The sequence below is a fragment of the Carlito syrichta genome, unplaced genomic scaffold, assembly GCF_000164805.1.
Source record: "Carlito syrichta isolate Samal-C Ts95f unplaced genomic scaffold, Tarsius_syrichta-2.0.1 Scaffold307930, whole genome shotgun sequence".
Taxonomy (NCBI): domain Eukaryota; kingdom Metazoa; phylum Chordata; class Mammalia; order Primates; family Tarsiidae; genus Carlito; species Carlito syrichta.
In genome coordinates this window covers 407,662-434,921 of record NW_007252026.1, presented here as the reverse complement: position 1 = coordinate 434,921, position 27,260 = coordinate 407,662, and the positions used below count along the sequence as shown (strand labels likewise).

Sequence of the window (27,260 nt, the reverse complement as noted above, 5' to 3'; positions counted from 1 at the left end):
CGAGACATCTCTACAATAAATAAAAACATCAGCCGGGCGTGGTAGTGCATGCCTGTAATTCCGGCTACTTGGAAGGCTGAGGCGGAAGGATCGCCAGAGCCCAGCAGGTCGAGGCTGAGGTGGCTGGGAGCGGCCACTGCACTCCAGTCTGGGTGACAGAGTGAGACTCCAACTCAAAAAAAAAAAAAAAAAATTATTTATTGTAGAGACGAGGCCTCACCAAGTTGCCCATGCTGGTCTCGAACTCCTAGACACAGGCAATCGTCTCACCTCTGCCTCCCAGGTGCTGGGATTACAGGCGTGAGCCACTGTGCCCAGCCTAAAAATATTTTTAATAAAAAGGAAAACAAAATCAGCTAAAACCAGAAGGCAAGCATTGACTACTGCCTGCTGCTAACGTCCTGCCCATTTGCCAGGTGGGCCGCTAACCTGGTTGAACCTCTTAGCTGTCACTACCTGATTTGTTACATTCAGAGACTTTAAAAGATAAGGGCAAACAGCTGCTCAGAAGCACGCGTACTCCTGAGCTGAAATCGGAAATGTCTCCTGTGGTCCTCACAGACGCTATTGGGATATTAGTGAATCGAGGTCATTCCTGGCATGAATACAAGTTGCATAACACCATCCAAAGCTGTGTGTGGTCAAGGAAACTTGACGGGTGGCAGCCCAGGCTTAATTCTGAATTCCTACAGAAATGGATGGATTGCTCAATTTTTGGCCTCCCAAATAAACATTTCTCAAAAATGAGATGTTGACTGTCGGGCAACAAGCAATTAGCTGCAAACAAGAGCTGGAGCACGCGGACTCGTGGGCTAGGGCTGATGCCCATCACCCTGGAAGCTGGAGGGGGAATCTGAGCCCTCTAGTGAGGACACTGCCTCAGCAGAGCCCACTCCCTCTTTACAAAGTGATCATAAGAGTGCCCAATGCTAGAGACAAGATTTTCTCTAAAATAATTTTGGATCTGCTGCAACACATGAGCAAATGTGTAAAATACCCTGCCCCACGTCCATAGAGAGCATGAATGTTATAATTTCAGCCTAGAACTTTTTAAAAGTCCCTAAGCCACTTTATCAGGCTCCAAAGTCCGTGCACTGTATGCTTCTAACATGCTCATGAAAATGTCTCGTATTTGATTTGTGTGTGATAGCCTTTAGAAAGATGGGCAGGCTCAGGGTTCCAGTGAACCTAAGTGAATTCTGATTCCTGCTTTCAGACTTCACACACTAAAGTCTCTATCTCATTTACGTTTACATAAACATCAAACACAGGCTTTACTTGCAACCGAGGCCACCACACAGGAACACATCCACAAAGCAGGGGAAAAGAAGACAAAATTGGAACTGCATCAGATAGACACAAAGAGACAAACCCCGTTTTCACTACAGGCAAGTTCCAAAAGAATGTTCAGAAAGCCAACTCCGTATGGCTTCAGCTAGTAGCATATACTATACATGGCCCCATTTAAAATGCCTTGGTGTTAGAGTCAAGCTTTATCGGTGACAGCCAGGAGACAAAGCAAGACCAGATGTCTGGACAGAGAAGTTTTAATATAACAATTGTCACAACTAGTAGAAGTTGGTTAACTAGTGACAGAAGCAGCAGGTGCAAAGCCATGATTACCTCCAGGCTGAGGGTGGCAGGAAAAAATAAGCCAATGAAGGCTGAGAGGCTCTTCTCACCCCTCCCAAGTTGAGTCAGACTGCTCGGAAAGGGTGCACTTTCCATAGGAACACTGGCCTGCCGGTGAAGAAGGAAGTTGTCAAGAGGCAAGGACATCCTCCGTGGGCCAGGGTGGAGACAGCATCACCCGGAAGCAGCCCCCCAAAGCTGGCCACCCCATTCAGGTCGGGAGAAGGCAGCCTGAGCCTGCGGGGGACAGACATGGAGAACCAGAACCCAGAAGTGAAGCACCTTCTTGCTGCTGTGGCTTGCAGGGTCACTCGGAGCCTGCGCTGATGGAGCCCACCAGGCTGCCCGCTGGCAAGGAAAGCACAGAGCAGGGCAGAGGCTGGGCTAGGGAGGGAGACTGTGGCTGCTCACGCCGCAGCTCACTTCCACGCACCGCACACTGACATGGCAGCCACTCGCACGTGGCACTGAGTACTTGAAATACAACTAGTCTGAAGCGAAATGCGCCAAGTGTAAAATACACACTGAAGCTCAAAGACCAAATGCCAAAAAATAACGTGAAAGCTCTCATAAGTTGTTCAATTCCACAGAGAAAGGATACTTTAAAATATGTTAAAATAAACTTCACCTATTTTTAACGAGATGACTAAACATTTTAAATTACATATATGGTCTGTACCCCAGGTAATTAAGTCCTCCCTGAGTGGCAGGAGCAACTTGGCTGCTTTGGATAGAAAAGTCGCTAAAACCCAGCATGTTTCACTTTGGTGAAACGGCTTTTCCCACTGCACTCCCTTCTCCCCAGGTTTATAAACTTTAATTCTGCTGTATACCTTATACCTGGGTCCTGCCAGCACTGCCAGGTGAGCATCCCCAGCCCCCTGCACCCACAACAGCAGCTTGACTATGCTTGATTCTTTTTTTTTTTTTTATTTGGAGTCTCACTCTGTCACCCAGACTGGAGTGCAGTGGCCGCTCCCGGTCACCACAGCCTCGACCTGCTGGGCTCTGGCGATCCTTCCGCCTCAGCCTTCCGAGGAGCCGGAATTACAGGCATGTGCTACCACGCCCGGTTAATTTTTTGATTTATTGTGGAGATGAGGTCTGGCTGCCCAGGCGGGTCTCAAACCTGCGGGCTCACTTTTCTGTCATCTCCTTTGTCATCGCCTCCTTTTTTCACTACAGATGTACTGAACACATACTTGCTACATACATCGCTCTCCACAAAGGCAGCTCTAGGAGAATTCACACAAAACGGGATGCACTGTGGGGGCGGGGACTAGCCTGCGACCGGAAAAGAAACCAGCGTCCGCTCCTGGCCCGGGGCCTCTTGGGCCTCCTTGGGTCGAGCCTCGCAAGTCCCCGACTCGAGTTTCCTTGGGTTGAGCCTCGCAAGCCCCAGGCCCTCTGCTTCCGCCTCTGCTTCTCTCGGGGTGAGAGAACTGAGCTTTGTTTTACTCAAACGAAGTCTGAAACCCTTTTAGGGACTGTAATCAACATCTTTGAGATAGAATAAAGGACAACATACACCCCACTTATTAAAGACGTTTGCTGACACCTGTGTTCCAGGTATGTGTTCTCTAGAGTGGCTGCAGATTGTGTGTTTCTGGCTGAGTAGTCAGTTACAGTGTGAAAGACTGATGTAGAGAATCCCTTAACTCCTAGACAGTTTGATTCTTACAGATTCATTTGTTCTAAAATTATTTCAAGACCAATAAATCACAAAGTACGAAATCAAACTTAATAGGGAAAGTTTATCAAAGCTAAAATTTATTTGGTGCATCTTTCGCTTGATATCAGGTATTTTCACATATGCCTTTTCCTTTCACATGTAAAAACAACCATGTGAGGTATTGCACAGGTTAAAAAAAACTACTTCCTTAACCAGTGAAAAAGGAGGGTGATAAGCATTCTAAAACAAAACCAACAAAAACCAGACAAGTACATAGTCTGTTTCCATTTTCTTTTACACATCTTCTACATGTTATCACACATTTTAGCATTAGGAGAACAAAAAACCAATTCAAATGAAAGGGAAATTCGTTGTCACTTTTGTCAGCAGATGGTCTTTAACTTACCAGTTTTCTACTCTAAGCATAATGGACTTCAAACTGGCTTCATTTCCTGAAATAATTTAAGGTGAGCTAGTACTTGAAAGTTTCATTCACACAGGAACGCTGAAGTCTAAAAATAGCACTATTTTCAGAGGCAATTTCTCAACAGAAAAAGGCAATGGTAACAGCTCAATTGACGAAAATGATTTAAATAAAATACCTTTGAGAAAGTAGAATAAAAGGGTAGGAACAATTTCGTAAAAATGTAGCACCGTTACCTCAACCAATGAGCAAATTTTACATAATTCTATTTTTTCAAATAATTACTTTCATATTTAGAAGTTCAAGTTATATAAGCTGTTGTACTGTTTTCTTTCTAATTAGGAGCTCAACATTGACGTCACGTGATTTTACAAAATAAAAAACAATTTCTCAATAAACAGTGACTACGGAATTGTTAACAATGAAGAATTCAACATTAAGCAATTTTATCCCGTATGTAAGCTTTTCCCCCAAAAGATATATTAATATTGTTATAAACAAGACAGCTAATCTGTTCAAGTTGTGAATGTATTTGACAAAAACATTTTGATCCTCCTAGCGTTTTTCATTTCCTGGATGAGTTTTTAGCATTTCTATCAGTTATTTTTCTAAAACCATGTAAGCAAGTGCAGCTCACACAGAAACTAGATGTGAAAGTGAGTTTTTAAAAAGTATCCTCTTAACTGAATGCTGCCAGTTATGTCATCAAATAATATTCTGTAATCAAGTCCTGTATATAAATATACATATATTGTGTACGTATGTGTATATATTTTCAGGGAATATTCATAGTCAATGAGTACACTAAACTTCATACAATTTATTTTAAATGATTGCTGGTTCCAGATCACTAAAATCCACAAATTCTATGGCAGCAACTATAATACACATATAGTTCTTTAAAAGATAGGTTTAAAGTTATCACCTGACAGTGGAATATAATTTTAAAAAATACAAACAACGTTCACAGTATAAGGCCATGTGGTTGAATAATCAGCAAATTAAAGAAAACTATCAGAGACAGATTTTGAAAAATAATGCATGATTCTTGTTAGGATAATTTATTCTTTCCTCCCTAAAAATGGCTAATTATGGGCATTAAAATGTTCAAACAAAAGGTTCCCGAAATTCCTAGAAAAGAGGTTCAGACTATCATGACAAGCTGAAAATTAATCTGTTGGCAGCCAGAAGATACAACTGCTCATTTTTAGAGAAGTAAAGTTTATTGCATTTGAAATAATACAGCAGAAATCTCAAAAGTTTACTCATTAAATATAGTTTAATTCTTACAAATCTCTTTTTGAAAATGCAATTCATATATGGTGCAACCTCAGAAATTTGAATTTAAAATGAAATATGAAGGCAGTAGTAGTCAGGAAAATCACATCAGAGTGCTTTGTCAGATATCTGTACAAATCAGTACATACCTCTTCTGTGATACAGTAAGAAAAAAGTGATTCTAAATATGTCCAAGTGAATGCAGAAAAATACATTACTATTTGAGGCAGACCATGCTAAAATATAATTTACAATGATTAGTTTGCATTTAAGACGGTTAATAATATGTCTAAACCAATGAAATCAAGGTAAATTAAATTTTGTAGGATTTGCTCAGTCTTTTCTAGTTCATCGAAAAGTAAATAAATTTGGAAAAAGTCAATAACCTGATCCTTCTCTTTATGTTTATCATTTCCTTACCCGGTCATACTAGATGCAAACAAATAAAAACAGCATCAAGATTTTTCAAATATTAAAATGAAGACTAGTGACTTGTGAAGGTAGACTATGTATCATGTAGTACTTAACTGATGAGCTTGCATGACCAGCAACTCAATTTTTTTAATAAGATTCATGAGCCAAAATAAATATTTGATTTAAAAATCCTGCTATTTAAGATAACTCAGTTGTCCTTTTTCTCTTTGAGATTTGTAAGGTCTGGGTCGTTAAAAACCTGAAGAGGAGGTGAAAAGAGGAAGAAAATCCTCAATGCTTTAAAAAACTCAACTGGTTGGAAGTCCATACAACTACTATGCCGGCACAGAAACAGATGTTTTCTGTCACAAAACCATTCACTTTCCCACAGAAGTAGTTCCCCCAAGCCAACTATATAAAGATGTAGTTCAGCTTACCCATGATTAAAACTGAAGTAATCCTTCAAAACAGAAGCAAGACTCCTCACCCAAAAAGATCTTTTAAATCATTGCTAGCTGAACTGCTACTGGTCATAGTAGTTGGTGGCTGTGCAAAGTTCTGTGGGTTAAAGAAAGGATTACCCTGCATGCCAAAGGTGGATTGTCCTATCATGTTCATCTGAGTTCCCATTACTGAACTGCCCACACCTGGAGAGCCTTGAGGCGGTGCAAACTGATTAAGCCACTGATTTGGTTTCTGTTGCGACAACTGGTTCATGCTAACTTTGGGCTTCTGAGGGCCAAAGAGATTATTAAGGGCAGACATATCAGTGGGTCTGTGTTGGGTCTGCTTCGCCCCCACAGGAGGGACACTCAAAGCATTGAAGTTTGGCAACGTAGGCGGTGCCCCCAGAGCCATCTTGTTCACTCCAGGTGTGCTGGGACTACTGAAGAAATTCTGGTTTGTGTTCACCGGCATGTTGAATCCTGAAGTCTGAAAGCCCATGTTGGCATTTAGGCCGTTTGTCAAATTTCTCTTCGTATTATCAATTGGTGTAGAAAACATCATGCCAACACCCATGGAAGGAACCGAAGTGAAAGTACTTGAAGCAGAAAGTTTAGGGGTACTAACAGAAAGGTTGGTCAAAGATGACATATTATCCATCAGTGTGTCTGTCAAGTCCTTTGTCTGAAAAACATGAGAGAATTGCTTTTATCTCTGAGAAATCCAAATTACTTTTTAATGAGTAAATATTTGACAGATTAAATTATAAAGGACAAGTTAAAATTAAGCTCAACAGTCTACACCAAATCAGCAAACTATAGGCTGCAAGCCAAATATATCCTACCTTCTATTTTTGTATAGTTTTTTTTTTTAATTTTAAAGATGTGGGGTACAATTCAGGATTAGGTATTCAGGTGATCATCGTACAGGTGAAGTTTGGACCTCCTTTCGGTCCTCACTTTGTCTGGTTTGCGATCAGGTACCCTGATTGATGTTATGTGTCTCCCCTCCCACCCGCCGCTAGTGTTCTGCTACTGCCAATGTATAGTTTTTACAGATAAAAATTTTCAATCCATTTGATGATAGGGAACACTAACTTTAAACTACATTAAACCAAATGTTATCTCCCCCAAAAATGGAGTTGCATTTGTCTTATCCTATAGTATAAAAAGGGATACTCTATTATTTTTATATTTTGAATTTTATCAAGTATTCGATATTACAAAAAAGGACTCATTTTTATATTTTGAATTTCACCAAATATAAATTCTCACATAAGTACCTACAAAACATGAGGGGGACCCAAAAAACCCAGAATTTATTTATAAAAATTGCATATCTATTCTTACATGTTTTTTTGTTTTGTTTTGTTTTTTTGTTTTGTTTTTTTGAGTTGGAGTCTCACTCTGTCGCCCAGACTGGAGTGCAGTGGCCGCTCCCTGCCACCGCAGCCACGACCTGCTGGGCTCCGGCGATCCTTCCGCCTCAGCCTTCCAAGTAGCTGGAACTACAGGCATGCGCTACCACGCTCGGCTGATTTTTTATTTATTGTAGAGATGAGGTCTCGCTGCCCAGGCGGGTCTCGAACCCGCGGGCTCAGGCAATTCACTCACCTCAGCCTCCCAAAGGCGCGGGATTACAGGCTGAGCCACCAAGCCCGGCAACATGTTTAAACATCAGTCACCTTCAAAGTACTCTCCGTTTGATGCAATACAACTATTGAGATGCTTTTTCCACTGCTTTAAACAGTTTTGAACCGTCAATTTTGATGTCTTTTTTTTGTTTCACCTCTTCCACATCGGCAAAACATTTCCCTTTAAGGGCTTTTTACATCCAGGAAAACAAAAAAAAAATCGCTTGGGGAGAGATCAAGTGAATAGGGAGGGTGGGGCATGGAGAGCACGCTGTTTTGGTCAAAAATGGCTGAACACTCAGGCAGGTGTGCTGTCATGGTGGATGAACCAGTCACCTGTTTGCCACAAATCGGGCCGTTTCTTCCACAATTCGTGATGTGACTTTCTTTTTTTTTTTTTGAGTTGGAGTCTCACTCTGTCGCCAGACGGGAGTGCAGTGACTTTCTTAAAACTTCAGGTAAAACCTTTAGTTTACGGTTTGATCCAGAGGAACAAACTTCAAGGGTACTACAAGGGGCCCCCCCCTCGAAGCTCATTCCAGTTTTTTAGGTCCTCTCCTCGTATTCTCAATCTTGCCTCTTAGCCTGTAAAGATGCTTTTCTCACAGAAAGAATGTTAGTGAATAAGAGGCAGCAAAAAACAAAGAATGCTTCTACGGTAAAGCTACTTCTATAACTCTCTGCAGGGACCTGTATTCACTGCCACAGCACCAGAGCAAGAACAGTACTTGGAAAACAGCAGGACATGAGCACTGACTGGGTCATGTGGGGGCATCTTCCCAAATCAAGTTACAAACCTAACTACGATTGAGAAGTCAAAAACAGAAAACAACTTCAGCTCAAAACTACGTTAGAGCATATAGTATTTCTGATCACATCGCAGCAAACAGAGTTCAATGAGTGCTAGGGAACCTAATGACTCTAAGAATCACCTGCTCATCCAGCTACCTTTTGAATGGTGACAAATATTGTCAAGAGACATGCTACATCAGGCAGGTTATGGAGTTGCTGAAGAATCCTTTATGCCCACGCTTTTTAGAAACTACGTATTAAGCATTCTGTGAAACACATTTTTATACAAACACTAGTAGACTAAGTTCTACACGACCTTATTCCTTACTATAGTATTCCTGAATTCATGCAAAAGAAGGGAACTCTCACCTGCTTGACAGGAGCAACAGGTGTATGCACTTGGGGCTTAAGAGGCTGCTGGCTTTTCAATTTCTGTGCCTGCTCTTGTTCCTTTGCTAATTTTTGTTTTTCTTCAAGTGTAAGTGATGTCTTAAAAACAAAATGAAGCAAAAAATTAACTGGCAACTTCATAGATACATTTGTCAAACAAAAGATTTATTTTTTAATTAAGTATATCTTTATTTTTTTATTGTTTTGAGTTGGAGTCTCACTCTATTGCCCGGACTGGAGTGCAATGGCTGCTCCTGGCCACCGCAGCCTCACCCTGCTGGGCTCCGTCGATCCTTCCGCCTCAGCCTTCCAAGTAGCCGGAAATACATGCGCGCACTACCACACCTGGCTAGTTTTTGATTTGTGGTAGAGATGAGGTCTTGCCAAGTTGCCCGTGCGCGTCTCGAACCTGCAGGCTCAGACAATCCACTAGCCTCAGTCTCCCAAAGTGCTGGGATTACAGGCTTGACCACCGAGCCTGGCCAAGTATATCTTTATATACTCAAGTATATTTAATATATTAAGTATATTTAGCAATACTTAGTATATCACTGAAAAGTAAACTATTACTGTGTTGGTGATTGCCACAGGCAAGTTGTACTTCAAATTACTACAAGATTCAACTTTAGATAACAGCTTACAGAATCTGTACAAAAATATTTCCAGTATAAAAACAATTATTATTTTAAAATTATTCATTAGAATCATCTTTTTCCAGACAATGAGAATATGATTAAGTGATTTCATTATCTAAAATTGGAATATCTTCTTCAACTCTAATCTATATCACTCCAGTAATATTTTAGGAGCTCGCCAAAAAGCTAAGGAAGAACTTAACATACATTCTTTCACTGTTAATGTTTACAGAAAATTCAAAGTTTGTCTTTTTTTTTTTTTGAGTTAGAGGCTCACTCTTGTGACCCAGGCTGGAGTGCAGTGGCACACTCATAGCCACCACAGCCTTGACCTGCTGGGCTTAGGTGATCCTTCCATCTCAGTCTTCCAAATAGCTGTGCCTTTCTTTTTTAAAACAACCTAGATAAACTATAAGCTTACAATATGTTCTCTTACAATTTTATAAACTACTACGCCTAATAGTCCCTTGGCTTTACATATACAGGTATTCATATTTGGTGAATGAAATATGAAATAGAAGACTGCCCTCAGCAGAAGTCAAAAATTGACTTAAAATTTTTTTTGAAGAGATATGGCCAGGTGTAGTGGCTCACAGCTATAATCCCAGCACTTTGGGAGGCTGAAGAGTGAAGATTACTTGAGCCTAAGAGTTCAAGATCAGCCTAGACAACATAGTGAGACTTCATCTCTACAAAAAAATAAAAAAACTAGCCAGGTGTGGTGACATGTACCTGTAGTCTCAGCTATTCGAAGGCTGAGGTAGAAAGATCATCTGAGCCCAGGAGGTCAAGACTACGGTGAGCCGTGAAAGAAGAGAAGTGAGGTTACTAGGCTCAAAAAGAATGGAAAAAGTCTGGAACTTCAACAGTTGGGGATGTAGTGAGTGGGAGAGAAATTAAAATACTGAAGAGAATAATCAGGGAGAGCTCAAGGCAGACGGACAACACAAATCTGCAACGGAAGCCAGCAGCACAGGAACAAAGAGACACCTTGGGATTGAGCATGGGGTGTGACTGGCAAGGGAGAAGAGTAAGGACCAAGGAGTCCGGCAGTCTAGAAATATTACCTGTGGGAGGTAACCTCACCTCTCTTCTTTCCTTTCACTGCGTGGTGACAACTTTAACTGTGGTTCATCAGATTTTCACCTTGACATTTTCAAAGAATATTGATCAGTTGTTTGGTAGCATGGCCCTCAATTTGGATTTGTCTAATGTTTAGATTAAAGCTATACATTTTTGGGAAGAATACACAGAAGTGATGTAGTATACTCTTCTTGGTTTATCTTATCAGGGGAACCTGATGTCTGTATGACTCACTAACGATGGACCACCAATATCTCAGAGGATTTTCAAAATAGATTTGATTCCATCTCGCACGTAGATTAAAAAAGAAAATCTGAGTGCATTTTATCTTCTCTGGCTGAGTACTAATGAAGTCCTAAGCACGTTTCTTTTCAACATGGGTTAGATCGTGTTCCACTGATAAAAGGTATTTCGTAAAGATAATTATAAAATGTTTCTTGTTAAGATGCTAAGCAGTATTTCCCAAGAAAAATGTGTGGTTTACAGGAAGCCCTACTGTATAAATAAGAGTACTAAAGGAACAGGAAAGAAACTCACTCTTTTATGTTTATTCTGTAACCCATCTTCTTTATTTTCTGATTCACCACCAGTCAGAAGGTCTGCTCCAATGCTGTTAAAAACCTTGTCGATTTGCTGAAATAAAAACAATCACTGAACCAGATTTCAATAAAATTGTGATTTTACTGCTTAGAGATTAAATGCACCCCAAAAGCAGCATATTGTCAAGTGCTTTCTACAAAAATTATCTTCTTACCTGATTTCCAACATTTGTAACTTTTGTCTCCTCAGAAGTATTCATTTGATTTCCTATGTCCAAAGATCTTCAGGAGAGTTGAATTATGACCCAAAAAAAAGCATATTTTTAAATACTCATACTAAAAGTTATTTACCCACATGAAATATATTAGAACCCAGATAAACTGTGACTTCACATTTAAGGCATCATAATCTTTTCCATTATTCTCTATTATTAATATCTGCTTGTTCAAAAAATAACATTGGTATATAAGTCCTTTTTCAAAAGTCAACATTTGAGATTTACTGGAGAATTCACTTGAGGTGTTATAAAATCAGGCAAGCATGACTCTTACTGCTAAGGAGCGTAACATTCCACTGAGAGGCAAGATATGATATGGGGAACTTAATATGATTCAGTTTTGAATCTGTGATACGAATAATAACTGCTATAATCACTGTGATGCAGGCCAGTTTTACATCTTGAGAAAAGAGGTGGGATTCAGACAGGAAGAAGAAAAGGGTTAGGTTCATTTCCCAGCTTAAGTAGAAATAACAGACATTAAGAAGTTGCTTCTACCTGTAATACATTTTACAAATTATGTCTCAGGGTTCCTATGCTGGCACAGTCAATTCATTCGATATCACATACGTACATGCCACAGAATATTTAGGGCAGAAAAGGCTACTTCACCTATTTCAACACCGTGTATATTTACTTCTCCAAGTCTTTATCTTACATTGGGGCAGACGTTAAAGAAGCTCTTTTTGGGGACCCTGCTCATGACCGATACCAATTTTACTGATTTTCAAGTATCTTCTAGTTCAGAATTCTGCCTTCTATGGGTATCCTAAATTCATGTGTTTTGGTCTGGAGCAAAGACTATAGGGGAGTTTTGATTTTAATAAACTGGCATTCGCCGTGGAACAATTTCCAACTATGCCTTGTTCCTTTGACTACTAGTGCTTTGCAAGTAATGTAGAAAATCCCCCTAAAAATTAAGAGGTACATGTTGTGGTGCTGCCTATGAAATGAATGCTCTAATGTTCGTGGGGCTAGAGAAAAGAGAATGGAACAACTCAAAACACCATGGGTCCATAAACCAGAAAATGCTGTGGAAGAGGAGCTCTTGGTGTTCAGCAACCTAAGTTTATAATGCCAGTGGCTACTGCTGACAAGGGTTTTCTGAGAAACCACATTTTCTTTGTGTAAAGAAAAGCCAAAATGATAGAATATTGCACTCTTATACTCAGAAGTCACATTAGAGTTCCAACTACATTATATTTTAACTCATTCAACGTATCAATATGTTGAAAATTTTTTAATGTTTTACATATGGTCAAATTAAAATCCAGCAACTTTTCTATGCCATATTCCAGAAAACCGATCGTGAGATAACTTTAATCTCACTCCTGGACAACGTGCAAGTCATTTGCAACCTACTTACTTCTGCTGCTCTTGCATTATATGAAGCTGTTCCAATTTAGTCTTATGCTCAGACTCCAATCTACTAAGCATCTCTTTTATGACGGAAATGAAGGAACTGAACTGGTATAATAAGAAATTGATATGGTTATAATGTTTCAAGCAGACATAATTATTTAAGATAATTCAACAAGTTAATCATAATCTCCATTTTTACCAGTAAAATAGGATCCACTCATAGCACCTTATGTAACAAGAACAACGTATTTAAACTCATCATATTATAGCAAGCTTTTATAATATCTTTGTACGATAAGAGTTGATGACACTTTAAGTTCCAGGAAACATGTCTCGATGAGTTTTCTATCCTGAGCTAACAGCTATTAAACAGGATCTTACATAAGTTCACCCCAGCAGTTATATATTGACTTTCCTAGGATCACACAAAATTGACCATCTGAATGTGTGTCTACCTAGAAACAATCCATTTAATAATACATAGAAAACTCCAGTTTGTTCAAATTGCAGTGACGTTTGACTAAAATAAACTTTGTTTTCTGAAAAGTCAGTAGAAATATTAGATATTCATAATCCAATTTTGAAATAATTAAAGTTCATAAAGCATACCTAACATTATGTCTTAGCATAGCTTAAGCTTTGGTTAAACACTGGTTAACTGCTGATAATTCTTATGGTTACGTCTGGATCCTCAAAAACAATGTATTTGAAAAACACCACATATTTACAGGAAGAATCTAGAAACTGCTTTCCTCTCCTCCCCAAATCTTACCGCTCCATCTTTGTGCTGGGTGCTTACACATACACTATTGTATTAATCCTCATAACTCTTCAAAGTAGGCTTCTTAATATTTCTAACTTACAAACAAGGAAACTTGGGCAAGTGAGATAAAGAAACACAAAAGACATGAGACAGCTGACACAGCAGAGCGAGGATGCACAGAGCCCATCTCCAGGCTCGTGCTGTTTTCTGCCTTCTTACACTGCCTCCTGCCATGTCTATCAGCAGCTTCCTCTGGGTCTTATCATGAGAATGACAAGGGCAGATGTCCACAGCAGTTTACCATGCCTGACTTTCTGCATCTTAAAATCTTATACTGAAGTATAAAATCCTAACAAAAAAGTACACATGCAAGTGAAAAAATTCCCAATTCGCAAACGAAACAGCCCAATGTGGCTCGTAGCCAGATGAAGAAACAACACTGCCAATACTCCAGCAGCATCCTCGGGCCTCCTTCCAGCCATTCCCCACCCCTTGCCCTATGGGTTAACACCACTGTAACTTCCAACAGCGGCATTCAGACTGTTCTTACATAAATGGATCATTCATAGCTCCTCTTTTACGTCTGGCTTCATTTGCTTGTTCAGCCATGTTGTTACATGCAATTTGAGCAGAAGAGACTTAACAAAGTAGGCCTGAACTACCATCCATGGAAAGACTGCTTTTAAGGTTGGCCTCTGGCTGGTGTCCGGGAACTCAGATGTCAGGAAGGTTCCCACACAGGGGCTCACTGGGCCTAAACTGCACAAAGAACATGTCCCATGCTCAGCACCTGCTTTCCTCTGGGTGTCTGAAACCTGATACAAGCCAAACCGAGGGTACTGCCTCATCAGCCCTCAAGAGGACCTCCGGCGCAGTATCTCCAGTGAGCTTCCCAAGCTGGCAACATTTCACATGTACTGTCACAACCCATTACTGGGGAATTAAGCGTATCCTGTGAGATCTCATGGGGAGAGGACTTTGGAAGTTCACAACTGGTCTGCCCCAGACTTTGCCCTGTGAACCCTGTACCCTTACTGACTTTGCTTGGCAACCTTTCACCATAATAACACGCAACCTTAGCACAACTACACGTTCAGTCCTGTGAGTCTCCCATGGTGTGGTTTTAGGACCCCCTCAAACACAAATATAGATTATTCAGTGGATAGCTGCGGTATATCTGCTGTTTTTGAATCAAATGCTGAAAATGTATTTTCCTATGTTATCTCTTTCACTTAAGGTATAATATAATTAAACTATCTTAAATCAGAACTGACAGTAGTCTTGAATTAGAAACCCTGACCATGAGATAAACAGGAAGGCAGATCACATTCATGTTAAGCTACTGTAAAATATTAGAAGATAGAAATCAAAACATTTTTTTATGAAAATAGACCCTAGCCAGGCTCGGTGGCTCAGCCTGTAATCCTGCGCTTTGGGAGGCCAAGGTGAGTGGATTGCCTGAGCCTGCGAGTTCAAGACCTGCCTGGGCAACTTGGCAAGACCTCATCTCTACAATAAATCAAAATTTAGTCGGGCGTGGTAGCACGCACCTGTAGTTCCAGTTACTCGGAAGGCTGAGGCGGAAGGATCGCTGGAGGCTGCGGTGGCCGGGAGCAGCCACTGCACTCCAGTCTGGGCAACTGAGTGAGACTCCAACTCAAAAAAATAAAGAAAAAAAAAGAAAAAAGAAAATAGGCCCTAAAAAACTTCACAGCAACTTGGGTGGATTTAGAATCCATCATACTCAGTGAACTATCACAGAAACAAAGAACAGAGTACCACATGTTCTCATCCAAAAGTGGACCCTGAACAATTATCATAATACTATAAGAAAGGGATGGGCAGTAGCGAGATACTGGGGAGAGGGGTGGGGAGCAACACAACATCAGTAAGGGCACCTGATCTCAAACCAGGCGAAGTGGGGGCCAAAGGGAAGCCAAACTTTACCTGTATGATGACCACTTGTATACCTAATCCTGAATCGTACCCCTTATCTTTAAAATAATAAAAGAAAATAGGTCTCCCCGCAAAAAAAAAAAATCTCAAAGTTGAAGTAAACTGACACAACATTCCAAACAATTACATACCTTAAAACAAGCATTTGGGAATATGTTAAAACAGCCTAAATCAGAAATATGAGAACTAAGAAAAGAAATGACAACAAGGCCATTTTTAGGCACATTATCTTACTCCTCCCAATATTCACCACCTCCCTTTTGGCCGACCCTACTCCCAACTCTGCCATCCCAAGTCTGAGGAAACTATCAAGCCAAAAACTGAAATCTGGGGACAAACTTTCAGAGCTTACCTCACTACTTCAAACGAAAAGCTTGAGATGATTAACTTTACAAATTCCTCTACTTCCAAAACTCTGCTTACTCAGCAGTCTCCCTAATGCCAAAAACTCTCGAGCAACCTCCACCTTCTGCTATCTTCATTACTGTAACTCACCCGCAGTCCTCAACTCTAAATCTTCCCAGCCTATCCATCTCCACCCTTTCAGTTAAACAATCACCCTTCTTAGCCTTTTCTATTACATCTTCAAACATCAATTCTATTGTGAACAAAAATGGCTTGTCATTACTCTATACCTCAAGTTCTGGCTCAATTCAATAAATATTTTTACTGCTGGCACTGCATTAAGAGTTGCAGCTTTATCAGTTACTTAGACAAGGAAAACAAAGTGCTGGGGGTCTGACAAAGAATAAGCTATAATAAAAGAATTTATGATCTTTAAGAAGAGTCAATCACATAAGTACACAACTGTGATAACTACAGCGACAGAGTTCTGCAGAGAGATAATTCTATAATAATCATTGAACACATTACCCTTTTGCTCAAACATTTACCACAACTCAAAAGCTCAAACACCTAAACCACACAGGCATTTAGAGTCTACCAATCCTAGTCTCAATTTATCTTTCTCCCATTAATTTTTTACTGTATTATGATTATGTACCAGTACAATTGAATTATTCCTTCCCAATGGCAGACCGACTCTTAAAATGGGCCCAATGATCTCTTCTTGCTCTGCTCACCCTTGTGTAATCTCCCATCTTCAGAATCTGTGACTTGGCTCTAAGCAACAGAATGCCTCAAAAGTGATCCAATATAACTTCCTTGATTAAAAACAAAAGACTGTAACTTCACCTTGCTAGCAAATGCACTCTTGTAGGCTTTGATGAAACAAGGGCCATGTTGAAAGGCCCATGTGACATCCAGCCAACAGACAGCTAGGAAAGGAGCTCTGAGTCCAACAGCCCAAAAGGAAATGATTCTTGCCACCAACCATGTATACTAGCTTAGAAGCAAATCACTCCCCAGGTGGGCCTTTGGATGAGCCACCAAGTCCTTGACTTCAGCTCGGTGAGAAACCCTGTGCAGAGAATCCAACTATGTCATGTCCTGGTTTGGCTGATCCACAGAAACTGTGAGGTGGTTAAGTGTGTGTTGCTTTACACCACTAAATTTGTGGTAATGTGTTATGTTGCAATAAGTAACAGATACACTCCCCAAACATATTTCCTGACTTTGTTCTTCATTCACATCAATTTCTCAGCCCAAATTTAAAGTGTCCCAAACACTCCCTACTTTTCAATGTCCGGCTCTTTCACCATCTCCCAACTGAGTCTTCAATAATCCATCCTTCTACCCCACAAACATTCTTCATTTAACTCTGTGGCATGTTTTTCCCTGCTTCACAGATCTTTATATGTAATATATTTATAGACTGAATGCCAAGAAAACAGTAAGCTGAATAAGTTGAGGAAAGCCCCAAAATACTCTCACCTGATTAAGATTAAGATTGTTTTCAATACTCAGGGGAATCAGATGAGGCAAGACTTTTCCAGCCAGCTGTTCTTTGGTGATTCCCAATTTCTTATGAGTAAAAGTACATTTGTAAATACCTAATAGAAAAGAAAGTGACAAATTTTATAAGTTACCACCATAAATATAAATCATGCAAACAGTATATCTACATGAAATCTCTTGATAATCACTGTAGCACAAATTTCTCCCAATCAGTGCTCAGCATGAGGCTGCTCTTGCAATTGATTTCAGCCTTTGTAATCAGTCCAGATTTAAATACCATGACATATTTAGACTGTGTTCTTTTTAAAAGCACATTTAATGACAGCAAAATATTAAAAGCTTATCAGAACCAGGTTCACATCTTACAGCGCAGCAGTAAGGTTGCAGAATGCCCTTCTATCCTGAAAACACCTAAATCTTTACTTCAGAAATCACCTTTAAACGTAAGGCTCCTATTTCAAAGTGTCTAAGTGTAGGCACAAAGTATAGGTCCTACACCTTTATTTGCTTCTTCAGCAGATCAAACTCAACATGTTTGAAATGTAATGATTTAATTCGATTCCAGACAATCCTTCCCTATTGTCTCACCTGTTTTTTCTACCTTCACTACCCAACTTGTTACACGTATTTCACAAAGTCTTCATTTAGTAAACTGAGCACATTTCTTCCTCATTCTCTGAATACTTTTGTGTTCTAAGTGTTTTGTACATAGTGCAAAGTGTTAGAGCATATTATCTTCCATTACTCTATTCACATACTTACATGACTTACATACCGAAGAATAACTTTATTGAGTACCTACTAAATGTCTATTTGCTAGGTACTACTATACTCATTACTTTCCTTTTATTTATTTTGCTGAATTCTCCTAAGAATCTTATACTGACCTGATTTTTCTCATTTGATGAATAAATAAACTTTTCAAAGTCACCCTAGGAACCGAGTCAGGGTTCCTTCTATTACACCAACTCCTGCTCAAGAAGACAAACTTCTCAGAGCACACAAGATTCATACCACATCCCAAGAGTTCTATGTCTACAGAGATCCACAACAAACACTTGCTAACCATTCCTACCAATGATTATTGAGAGCTTTCTTTAGAGGCCTGGCCCTGTAACAGGGTTTAAGAAGACACACATGAGTAATATAGGTTTTCTTAAAAACTAACAAAGAACCTCAAATTCAGTAAAAAATGAACTTGAACAGTTCATATTTTTGTGCATCTACAGTTATGCTTGTCTCTGTTATTACAGCAGACCCCTGGCATTTCCAGATTGAACTTTCACAGCTTTAACTGTACACAAACAATTCCAGTTTCTTGACAGTAATTTGTAATTATGCTAATAGAAGAGGATGTGCAAGAAAGCTAATATGCTTCATCAGCACATCACTTAGCCATGAAATAAACTAGTTAAGATTTAAATAAAAATATATTTTTAAAAACCGCAGCTCTGCCACTTGTTAGTTGTATGATCTTGAATCACTTACTTCACCTCTCTGAGCCTCAGTTTCCCTGCTGTAAAACAGAAACAACAGTACCAATCTCAGTGGATTTGGGGAAGGACAAAATAAGTTAATGCACAGAAAATACTTTGTCTCTTTCAAGTTGAGTACCAAATAAACATCAGGTATTACTATTAAGACTAGTATTGGCATTTCAAGTAGCTTCATTTGTCTCTCTTATTTTGTACCATTGTATGGAGAAAACTACATGCTGTCATATTTGTGAAGATAGGGTTCCCAAATATCTGACTTCCTTGTAAACAGGAAGATTCTGCTTTTGCTAAAATTAGCACAAAGAGAAAAGTTATGCTTTGACCCTATAACCCATCATTCTTCAATTACTGAATGCTATATAAATGAGAGGAGAGTACAATGGCTTTATAGACTGGATAATTTATTTGCATGACTGTAAAGCAATAAATAAAATAGCATCAAATGACATTAAGTTTTCAGCTACCTAAAATTCCCATGAGGACTGCGGGTTCCTTGGATGGAATTTGTTGTAAGAAGGGCAGGATATCATCAAGTACAAACCACTTATCCAAGTATTCCAAAATCTTTCCTAAGCACACTAATGAATTTACACGAACCTATTAAAAGAGGTAAATTGCATTAGTCAAAGTCTTCGTACTCTCGAACAAAATAGTTGTGTAAATTTAAACTTCATGTAGATATATATGTTAAAAATCTACAGAGCAAAAGTAGGTTTAGAAGCTGTCATGCTTTATTAATATAGAAAATTCACTTATTTACTAATGTCTCTGACTTGTTTCAGAAAGAACTTATGACTCACCAGGTCACTAGGTTAGCTAGATAAGAAATGAATTCAATTCTGTAACACTTTTAATAAAGTGATTAGGATTTAAGAAGCTTCTATTATATATGTGTTTACTAAGAATACTCATTTGGACCACTTGAATTATAAAAAGGACTACATTCTCCCCACCAAGTGATCAATTTCACCTGGATTCCGGTATTTTACTTTAACTCAGGTTCAATAAATTCTTTTACACTAAATATTTTAACATGTGAAGAGCATCCATATATTTGTTATCTATTTCTAAACATATCTTTAATACAGTTACTAAGTCCTAACATTTGAAGCTCTTATCAAAATTCTAAACTCATTTGACTGTTTTGATAAATATGTCACACCCTAGTTTTTAGATGGAATTTATTAAAACAGTAACTTTAAGTCAGGACCATAATATCAATAAAACTGGTTTTCAAAAAAGTAAACACAGAAAAGCAGAAAATAATTTGGTTGGTTTAAAAGGCACCATATTTCTTCAGGAAAAACGGAAAAATTTTTCCATTTCAAAAGCAAGTGTATAATTGTTTTCTGAAATTCAAATACAAACGATATTATACAATCAAAAAAGTATCTGATGGAAGGATCGCCGGAGCCCAGCAGGTCGAGGCTGCAGTGGCTGGGAGCAGACTGAGACTCCAATTCAAAAAAAAAAAAAAAAAAGTAACTGAACGTGTACCCAGAATCACATTTTTTTTTTTTTTGAGTTGGGAGTCTCACTCCATTGCCCAGGTTGGAGCATAGCGGCACGCTCACGGTCACCCCAGTGTCAAACTGTTGGGCTCCGGCGATATTTCCGCCTCAGCCCTCCAAGTAGCTGGAACTACAGGCGTGCACTACCACACCTAGCTAATTTTTTGATTTACTGCAGAGACAAGGTCTCACCATGTTGCCCAGGCTGGTCTCGAACCCGCGGGCTCAGGCAATCCTCTCACCTCAGCCTCCCAAAGTGCTGGGATTACAGGCTTGAGCCACCGTGCCAGGGGTCAGAATTACTTTTATAAAAGGAATTGATGCATTCTACTGGTGTGTGTATATATATATAAGATAAACTGAAAACACTAGTTTAATTTTATTTACCTTTATGATATATAAAACATTAGTCACGTAAGTCATGAATAAATATTACTTCTTAGATCACTTTACCTAGTGCTGTGTAGAATTTTTTTTTTCACATTCAGGAAATAGTATTAAGATACAATTCTAACTAATGATTCAAGAATTTCCTAGTTAGAATTTTTAAGCCTCAGCGATATAGGTCTATGAATACAATTCAGAAATTCATATTTGTCATCTGAAGGTAGGCAGAAGCACCGAAAGTGCTACACCAAATGTGCTTAAGTGGTGATATATAACATGCAAATCTATTCCAGAGTTATTCTAAATACATTCATTGCAACTCCTTGTAAACAACATGCCTTTAAGGGCCAGCTGGCATCTTAAAAAGAGATATAAACATCAATGAGCACTCATACAGACCACGTAAGTATCAGTGCTTCCCACTTCTACATATCCCTGCATACGTACTCAGAATTGAACCAGGACATTTGAGAAAAATGTATGTTAAATGTATGCTGGCACAAAATAGGGTACAGTATGATTATAAGACCTTTTAAATTTAAAGAGCATTTTAAAAACTGAATTGTAAGCTGTATATCACTACTATCTATTTTAAAAATTCAATCATAAAATGAAAGACCTGCAGAGAAAGGAAGTGCATTTCAAATCCTTTTGATAATGGAGAAAGATTCAAAGAGGTGTGGCGACTTCTCAGGCCACAGGGTAATTAGTAACAAAGTAAGAATTAAAGACTCAAGGTTCTTGACTTCGTTTCATTTCATACTTGTTCATTTCAGTAATAATAATTTTTTTCCTACTTTGTTATTAACATTTTGGCCTTTCAACCAAAAAATATGAACAAAAATGGATTAAGTGACTATAGGGTTAAAATGTATCATTTAAATTACTTTTGCCTATAATTCTATTAATCTACCAATATTTATTTTTATTTAAACTCACATTCTACCAGATAAAGATGGATGGGATCTCCAAAGAACTCGCTTTACAAATGCAAATTTAGTAACAGCGCCTTAACAAACTTCAATACAAAAACCTGCTCAGGCAAAAGGGACACTTGTCCCTTTTCTAAAGCTGCTATTTGAAGAGAGTATTCAATATTACTTCTATAAAGAAATACCAATGGCCAGGCTTGGTGGCTCAGTCTGTAATCCCAGCACTTTGGGAGGCTGAGGAAAGTGGATTGCCTGAGTTCGTGGGTTCCAGACCAGCCTAGGCAACTTGGCGAGACCTTGTCTCTACAATAAATCAAAAATTAGCCGGACGCGGTAGTGTGCGCCTATAGTTTTGGCTACCTGGAAGGCTGAGGCGGAAGGGTTACTGAAGCCCAGCAGGTTGACACTGGGGTGGCTGTGAGTGCGCCACTGCACTCCAGCCTGGGTGAAAGAGTGAGACTCCAAGTCAAGAGAAAAAAAAAAAGAAAGAAAGCAATACCAATGTGGCAAATTATTAGACTTGGTGTTAGAGAAAAAGGTGAGGACATTCATTACTTTTGATATGACATAATGAGAACTATGTTATTTAATCTAACTTTTCTAACAAACAAGTAACCTAGTGTTAAAATTGTATATTCAAAGGAGGCAACTACTCTTGGTCTACATTTCTTAGTACAGCTACTTGTATTCATATTAAATATAGTTCTACTTTTTTTGAAAGTGAATAAGTAGAGAATAAAAGAAATTAGAGGTGACTAAAAATAAAGGCAATTTATAAAAGGAAGTCATTCAAAAGGTTTTTAGGCTTACATACCAAATTACACTCTCATGATTATTTTTAAACTGTCAACAAAATTAATTAACTTAAAGCAGAAAAGGATTAAGAAAAAATCACTCAACTTTTCCACTGAATCACTCAAAGTTAGAGGATTGGGAGTAAGGTTAGGAATACAATACTGTAGATTATGTATCATAGAAAACTAGCTCATTTTTATAGTACTATATACATGATAGCTATAGCCAAGATGAAATATATCAACGATCTATAAAAGGGTTATTAAACAATAAGAAAATGATTTAAACCACTGACAAGCAAAAGGAAAACAAAAGTTAACATGCAACTACTTACAGCAAGGGAAGATGTTTGTAAACAGGCATTTTTAATTCTTGGTATCAAAGCATTTTTCATGGATGGGTAGTCTATAAGATTTGCAAAGGTTGGAATGATGTTTAGACAGAGCTCCTATTAGGAAAATAAATTGGATCAATCTTAGACAAAGAACTCTCTCATCCTTTCTCTCACATATTTTAAAAAAATGTGCATTTGCATGGCCAAATTGTCATATAGTTTGAAATAAACTGTCATGTATATTACTTGATCCTTTCAACAACCCTCTGAAAAATGAATAGTTATCATCACTTTTCGGTTTTACAAATGAGGAAGAAAGTTTGGAAGATCTTACTCAAAGTCACACTAGGTCATAATAACTAACATATAGTATCAAAACTCCCTGGTCTCATTCCCGATCTCTTTCCCTTATAGTCTTCATTTAGATTTTAAAACAGAAACACATAAGTGTTGCTATCTTTCACAATGAGGGAAAATCAAGTATGATGTCATGCTAAAATATTCTTTTTAAATAAAAGATTTTTTTAGCTGTTACATATATCAATATGATAGATATAAAACAAATGTATTTTTAAAAACATTTTAAAAGAGTGTTTAATAATATTGAAGACAAAATGTGATAAGATAGTATTATATAATATATTAAGACAGTATTACATAATTCCATTTTTAAAAATGTGTGTGTACATGTGTCTGTCTACAGGCTTAGGAAAAAAGACAAGAGCGAGCTATCTAGAAATGTTAACTATAATCATCTCTGAGAAATAATTGATTTTCTTTATATTTTTAAGTAATTCCAAATTCTGAAACTTAAAGCAAACAAAACTTATGGACATGGAAAAATTGTTTTAAATTACTGTTAACGAATGTGGTACCGTACTATAAGTGATTTTAAGTGGGAATCCCGAATGGCAATTCAAAGAACAAGTGGGGGAGGCCTGGGGTTGGGGAATTCAATGAGAAAAGAAAAAGAAGAAAAGAATGGAGAACTAACTGGCTGAAGTACCTGCCTCTCAGAAACCTTATAAGAACAGAAAGATCCGTGTAGCAAAGCATAGAAAAAAAAATTACCAGACTGAGGAAAATGGAAATACAAATGTGTATCAGGGAAGGAGCTATTAACAATGTCAGGTAAACCTAAAGACATTTACTTACGGTTAGCTGATAGAAATAAATCAACTGCTAAGAATCTGCTATTAAAACACTGCCATATATTTGAAATACTTTAGCCAAATTTCGCAAAAGGCAGACAGACATAAGAAGGCTGTATGTTTGCATTCACTCAGAACTATAAGTAATTAAGTGGGTGACATAATGTGTGGATAAGGAATACAAGCCACGGTTAAGAAACCATGTTCCATAGATGAGAGAAAGGGATAGGCAAGAGTCAGTCATCAGAGAGACATTATGCTCCTGCTACCAGAGGGGGTCTCCTTAGAGAAGATTAGCCTGCCAGAGACAGAGAAGGAGAAACTTCCAGCGAAGGAGTATCTGTATTCCTAAGGAGCACCTGGAAAGCACTATGCTAGATGACCACTCAAAGCAGGAGGTTACAGAGGCGAATCTTAAACTCTAACTAAATCACTTTGCTAAGGGAAGGGAGAGTTCTCTCCCAAGGAGGAGACAGAATGAAGAACTTAAGAAGATTAAAAAGAAAAAAAACCAGCCGGGCTCGGTGGCTCAGCCTGTAATCCCGGGTCTTTGGGAGGCTGAGGTGAGTGGATTGCCTGAGCCCGCGGGTTCGAGACCCGCCTGGGCAGCGAGACCTCATCTCTACAATAAAAAAAAAAAAAAAAAATCAGCCGAGTGTAGTAGTGCATGCCTGTAATTCCGGCTACTTGGAAGGCTGAGTTGGAAGGATCGCCAGAGCCCAGCAGGTCGAGGCTGTGGTGGCCGGGAGCGGCCACTGCACTCCAGTCTGGGGGACAGAGTGAGACTCCAACTCAAAAAAAAAAAAGAAAAAAAAGAAAAAAACCCCAAACACTGTGAGGTAGTCTAGGGAGCAAAGTCTCAAGGACTTCTGCTTACTTTTACACTTTCTCTATAATGGGGAGGGGGAAGGGCGGTAATGAACACAGTTTCTATGTTTAATCTAAAATGTGAATTAACTTCCCAAAACTGAAAAATAGACAATTTTATACCACCTCTTTCAAGGGCGCTACCTTTTGCCAACTATCTTCTACCTTTCTAAATGTTTTCAGAACCATCTCTTGCCTCTTAAAAACTTCTAAGCACACTTCATTTCGAAGACTTCCATTGAAAAACGCATTTCAGAAGTCACCTTCCGGCCTTCGACACACAGAAGTTCTGCCTCCCAAGGGCCCTCCCCACCACTTAGATGTGCTTTCACACCCCAGCTTCTTAACAGTGTTGAAGCAATTAACTTGGTCACTAAAGACTCACATTGAATAATATCAGAAATGCTGGATTCCAAAACTTAATGAAGTTTCAAAAGTCAATTTGAAGTACAATAAAATCTAAAATACTGGCTCACAATTATCAGCTGAACTAACTATAAAGAAAAATGGACTTTCCCGTCACTCCACCTTCCCCCGTCCTCTTTAATCTCACTGAATATAAAACCAGCGTGGTCTGGAATGTTTTGAGAGGCTATAATTAACTATTTCTTTAGAAAGAAATAAAAAGTAGACATAAGTACACCTTTCCTGCTCATCCCATGTCATCTGGACAAAGTATATCCTTACCTTTAAGGAAGTGGCATGATTTAACTGTAAGGAAAAAAGCTTTAACATTGACCTCACAGCCTTGAACAATAAAAAGAACTTAGTAAACATTAAAGACTGAAACGAGTCCAAAAAGTCACCCAAAATAGGTACTATTAGGTTCACAGTAAGAAAAAGGCTTTTAGGCCAGGCATGATAGCTGATGCCTATAATCCTAGCACTTTGGGAGGCTGAGGTAGGAGGACTGCTTGGGCCTCGGAGGTCAAGGATGTAGAGAGCTAGGATCGTGCCACTGCACTCCAGTCTGGGTGACACAGGGAAACCCCTGACTCAAAAAAACCAACTAATTACAATGAAAATTCGATTTTATTAGAATGTCTGTACTAGCAAAGAGACCATAATCTTTCAAGTATGAAAACATTGCACAGAGAGATGCTCGAACATAAATATATAATTCTCAAAGAATAAAAAAAGGTAAACTAAATTACACTTTCAACAGTGATAAAAATTTTTTCCAGAAAGCTCACAGAACCAAAATGTTAATAGCAAAGACTATGGAATGAACAATTTGGTAAAGTCTACAGTGTTTTAAAACCACCTTTGTTGGACAAAAGCACGACTGTAAATGCATTAAAAATGGTCACACTACATTACTGTCTGCTTTTCTAGCTACTTGCTAGAATTAGCTTCACTGCAGAAGGAACGACATTTCTTTTTTTTTTTTTGAGTAGAAGTCTCACTCTATCGCCCAGACTGGAGTGCAGTGGCCGCTCCCGGCCACCACAGCCTCGACCTGCTGGGCTCCGGCGATCCTTCTGCCTCAGCCTTCCAAGTAGCTGGAACTACAGGCATGCACTACCACGCCCGGCTAATTTTTTTGATTTATTGTAGAGACAGATGAGGTCTCGCTGCCCAGGCGGGTCTCGAACCTGCGGGCTCAGGCAATCCACTCACCTCAGCCTCCCAAAGGCGCGGGATTATAGGCTGAGCCACCGAGCCCGGCTGGAATGGCATTTCTAAGTAGAAAACTGAGTTACCAAGCATGAAAGAAAATGATGAGTATGGAAATACCTAATTAATATTTTCATACAAAAAAGGCACAAATATCTTTGGAGTTTTTGTTCATAATCATCCACTTAGAAAGAAGTAGAAAGAAGAAGGTATACAATCCAAACTACAATACATCAAACCTTCTTCCATAATAGTATACTTCTGATAAATTAAAAGCTATACAAATCTACTTCATAATACAGGTCTGTATCAACTGATTATTTAAATTAGAAGTAAATACATTTTAATAAAAATATATCAGTAATGCTATTAAATAGTTATTTACTATTGAGTTTTACATAAAATATGTTATGACTTAAACCCAAAATGTACTTTAGTACTTTCTTCTAAGAATCAAAATCATCATAAAAAAAATCAAATACTATACCTGGATCTGAATGGAAGGAGCTTCTAGTGCTCTATAAACCATTGGTAGAACACTATTCTTTATCTCATCTGGAGGGGTTTTGGTTAATAACAAATCCATTTTTTGTAGGAAAATCAACAAAATCTGTTTATAAAAAGATAAGTAATTTATTAAAATCTAGAATCTTTAGGGCATTCAATATTTGCCAAATTTAAATTTTTTTCTAAAGAATAAATTATGTATTTTGACACTTACCATGTTGCTAGCCTGAAGGCATGGAAGATAAAAACATACAAATCAAGTCTCTTACTCTTCCGGAGGCATAATATTGAACATCTGCTCTCAGTTTAAACATTTAAATAAAGACTAATTACCTAATTCTCACATATCTACAGTAATATATAACTTACCCACAAATTCCAACTATATGGAAAACTACTGGGTAAAAAAATAAGTATGAGGGCAGCAAAGTAAGATGTCCCAAAGAAGTAAATTTTCTCACTTTTCTTCTAAGAAGTTCAAGAGAAAATGAGAAAGTACAGAAATGAGAAG

At 38.5% G+C, this 27,260-nt stretch overlaps 1 protein-coding gene across 2 annotated transcripts in view; it reads right to left on the bottom strand.

The window, feature by feature from the left end:
• Positions 1–3,385: 3,385 nt before the first annotated feature.
• SCYL2 (SCY1 like pseudokinase 2) overlaps positions 3,386–27,260 on the bottom strand; it is a 64,506-nt gene continuing 40,631 nt past the window's right edge. Inside the window, exons 9-18 of one of the 2 annotated variants that reach the window (XM_008064687.2) lie at positions 26,964–26,975; positions 26,730–26,852; positions 22,608–22,721; positions 19,113–19,245; positions 17,129–17,247; positions 12,581–12,681; positions 11,152–11,218; positions 10,935–11,030; positions 8,659–8,778; positions 3,386–6,548 (exon numbers count right to left, since the gene is read on the bottom strand). In XM_008064687.2, the coding sequence (XP_008062878.1) occupies positions 5,904–6,548; positions 8,659–8,778; positions 10,935–11,030; positions 11,152–11,218; positions 12,581–12,681; positions 17,129–17,247; positions 19,113–19,245; positions 22,608–22,721; positions 26,730–26,852; positions 26,964–26,975 (1,530 nt within the window). In that variant the 3' untranslated portion in view covers positions 3,386–5,903. The remainder of the gene's footprint in view (positions 6,549–8,658; positions 8,779–10,934; positions 11,031–11,151; positions 11,219–12,580; positions 12,682–17,128; positions 17,248–19,112; positions 19,246–22,607; positions 22,722–26,729; positions 26,853–26,963; positions 26,976–27,260) is intronic. The other variant, XM_008064688.2, reaches the window with a different exon arrangement.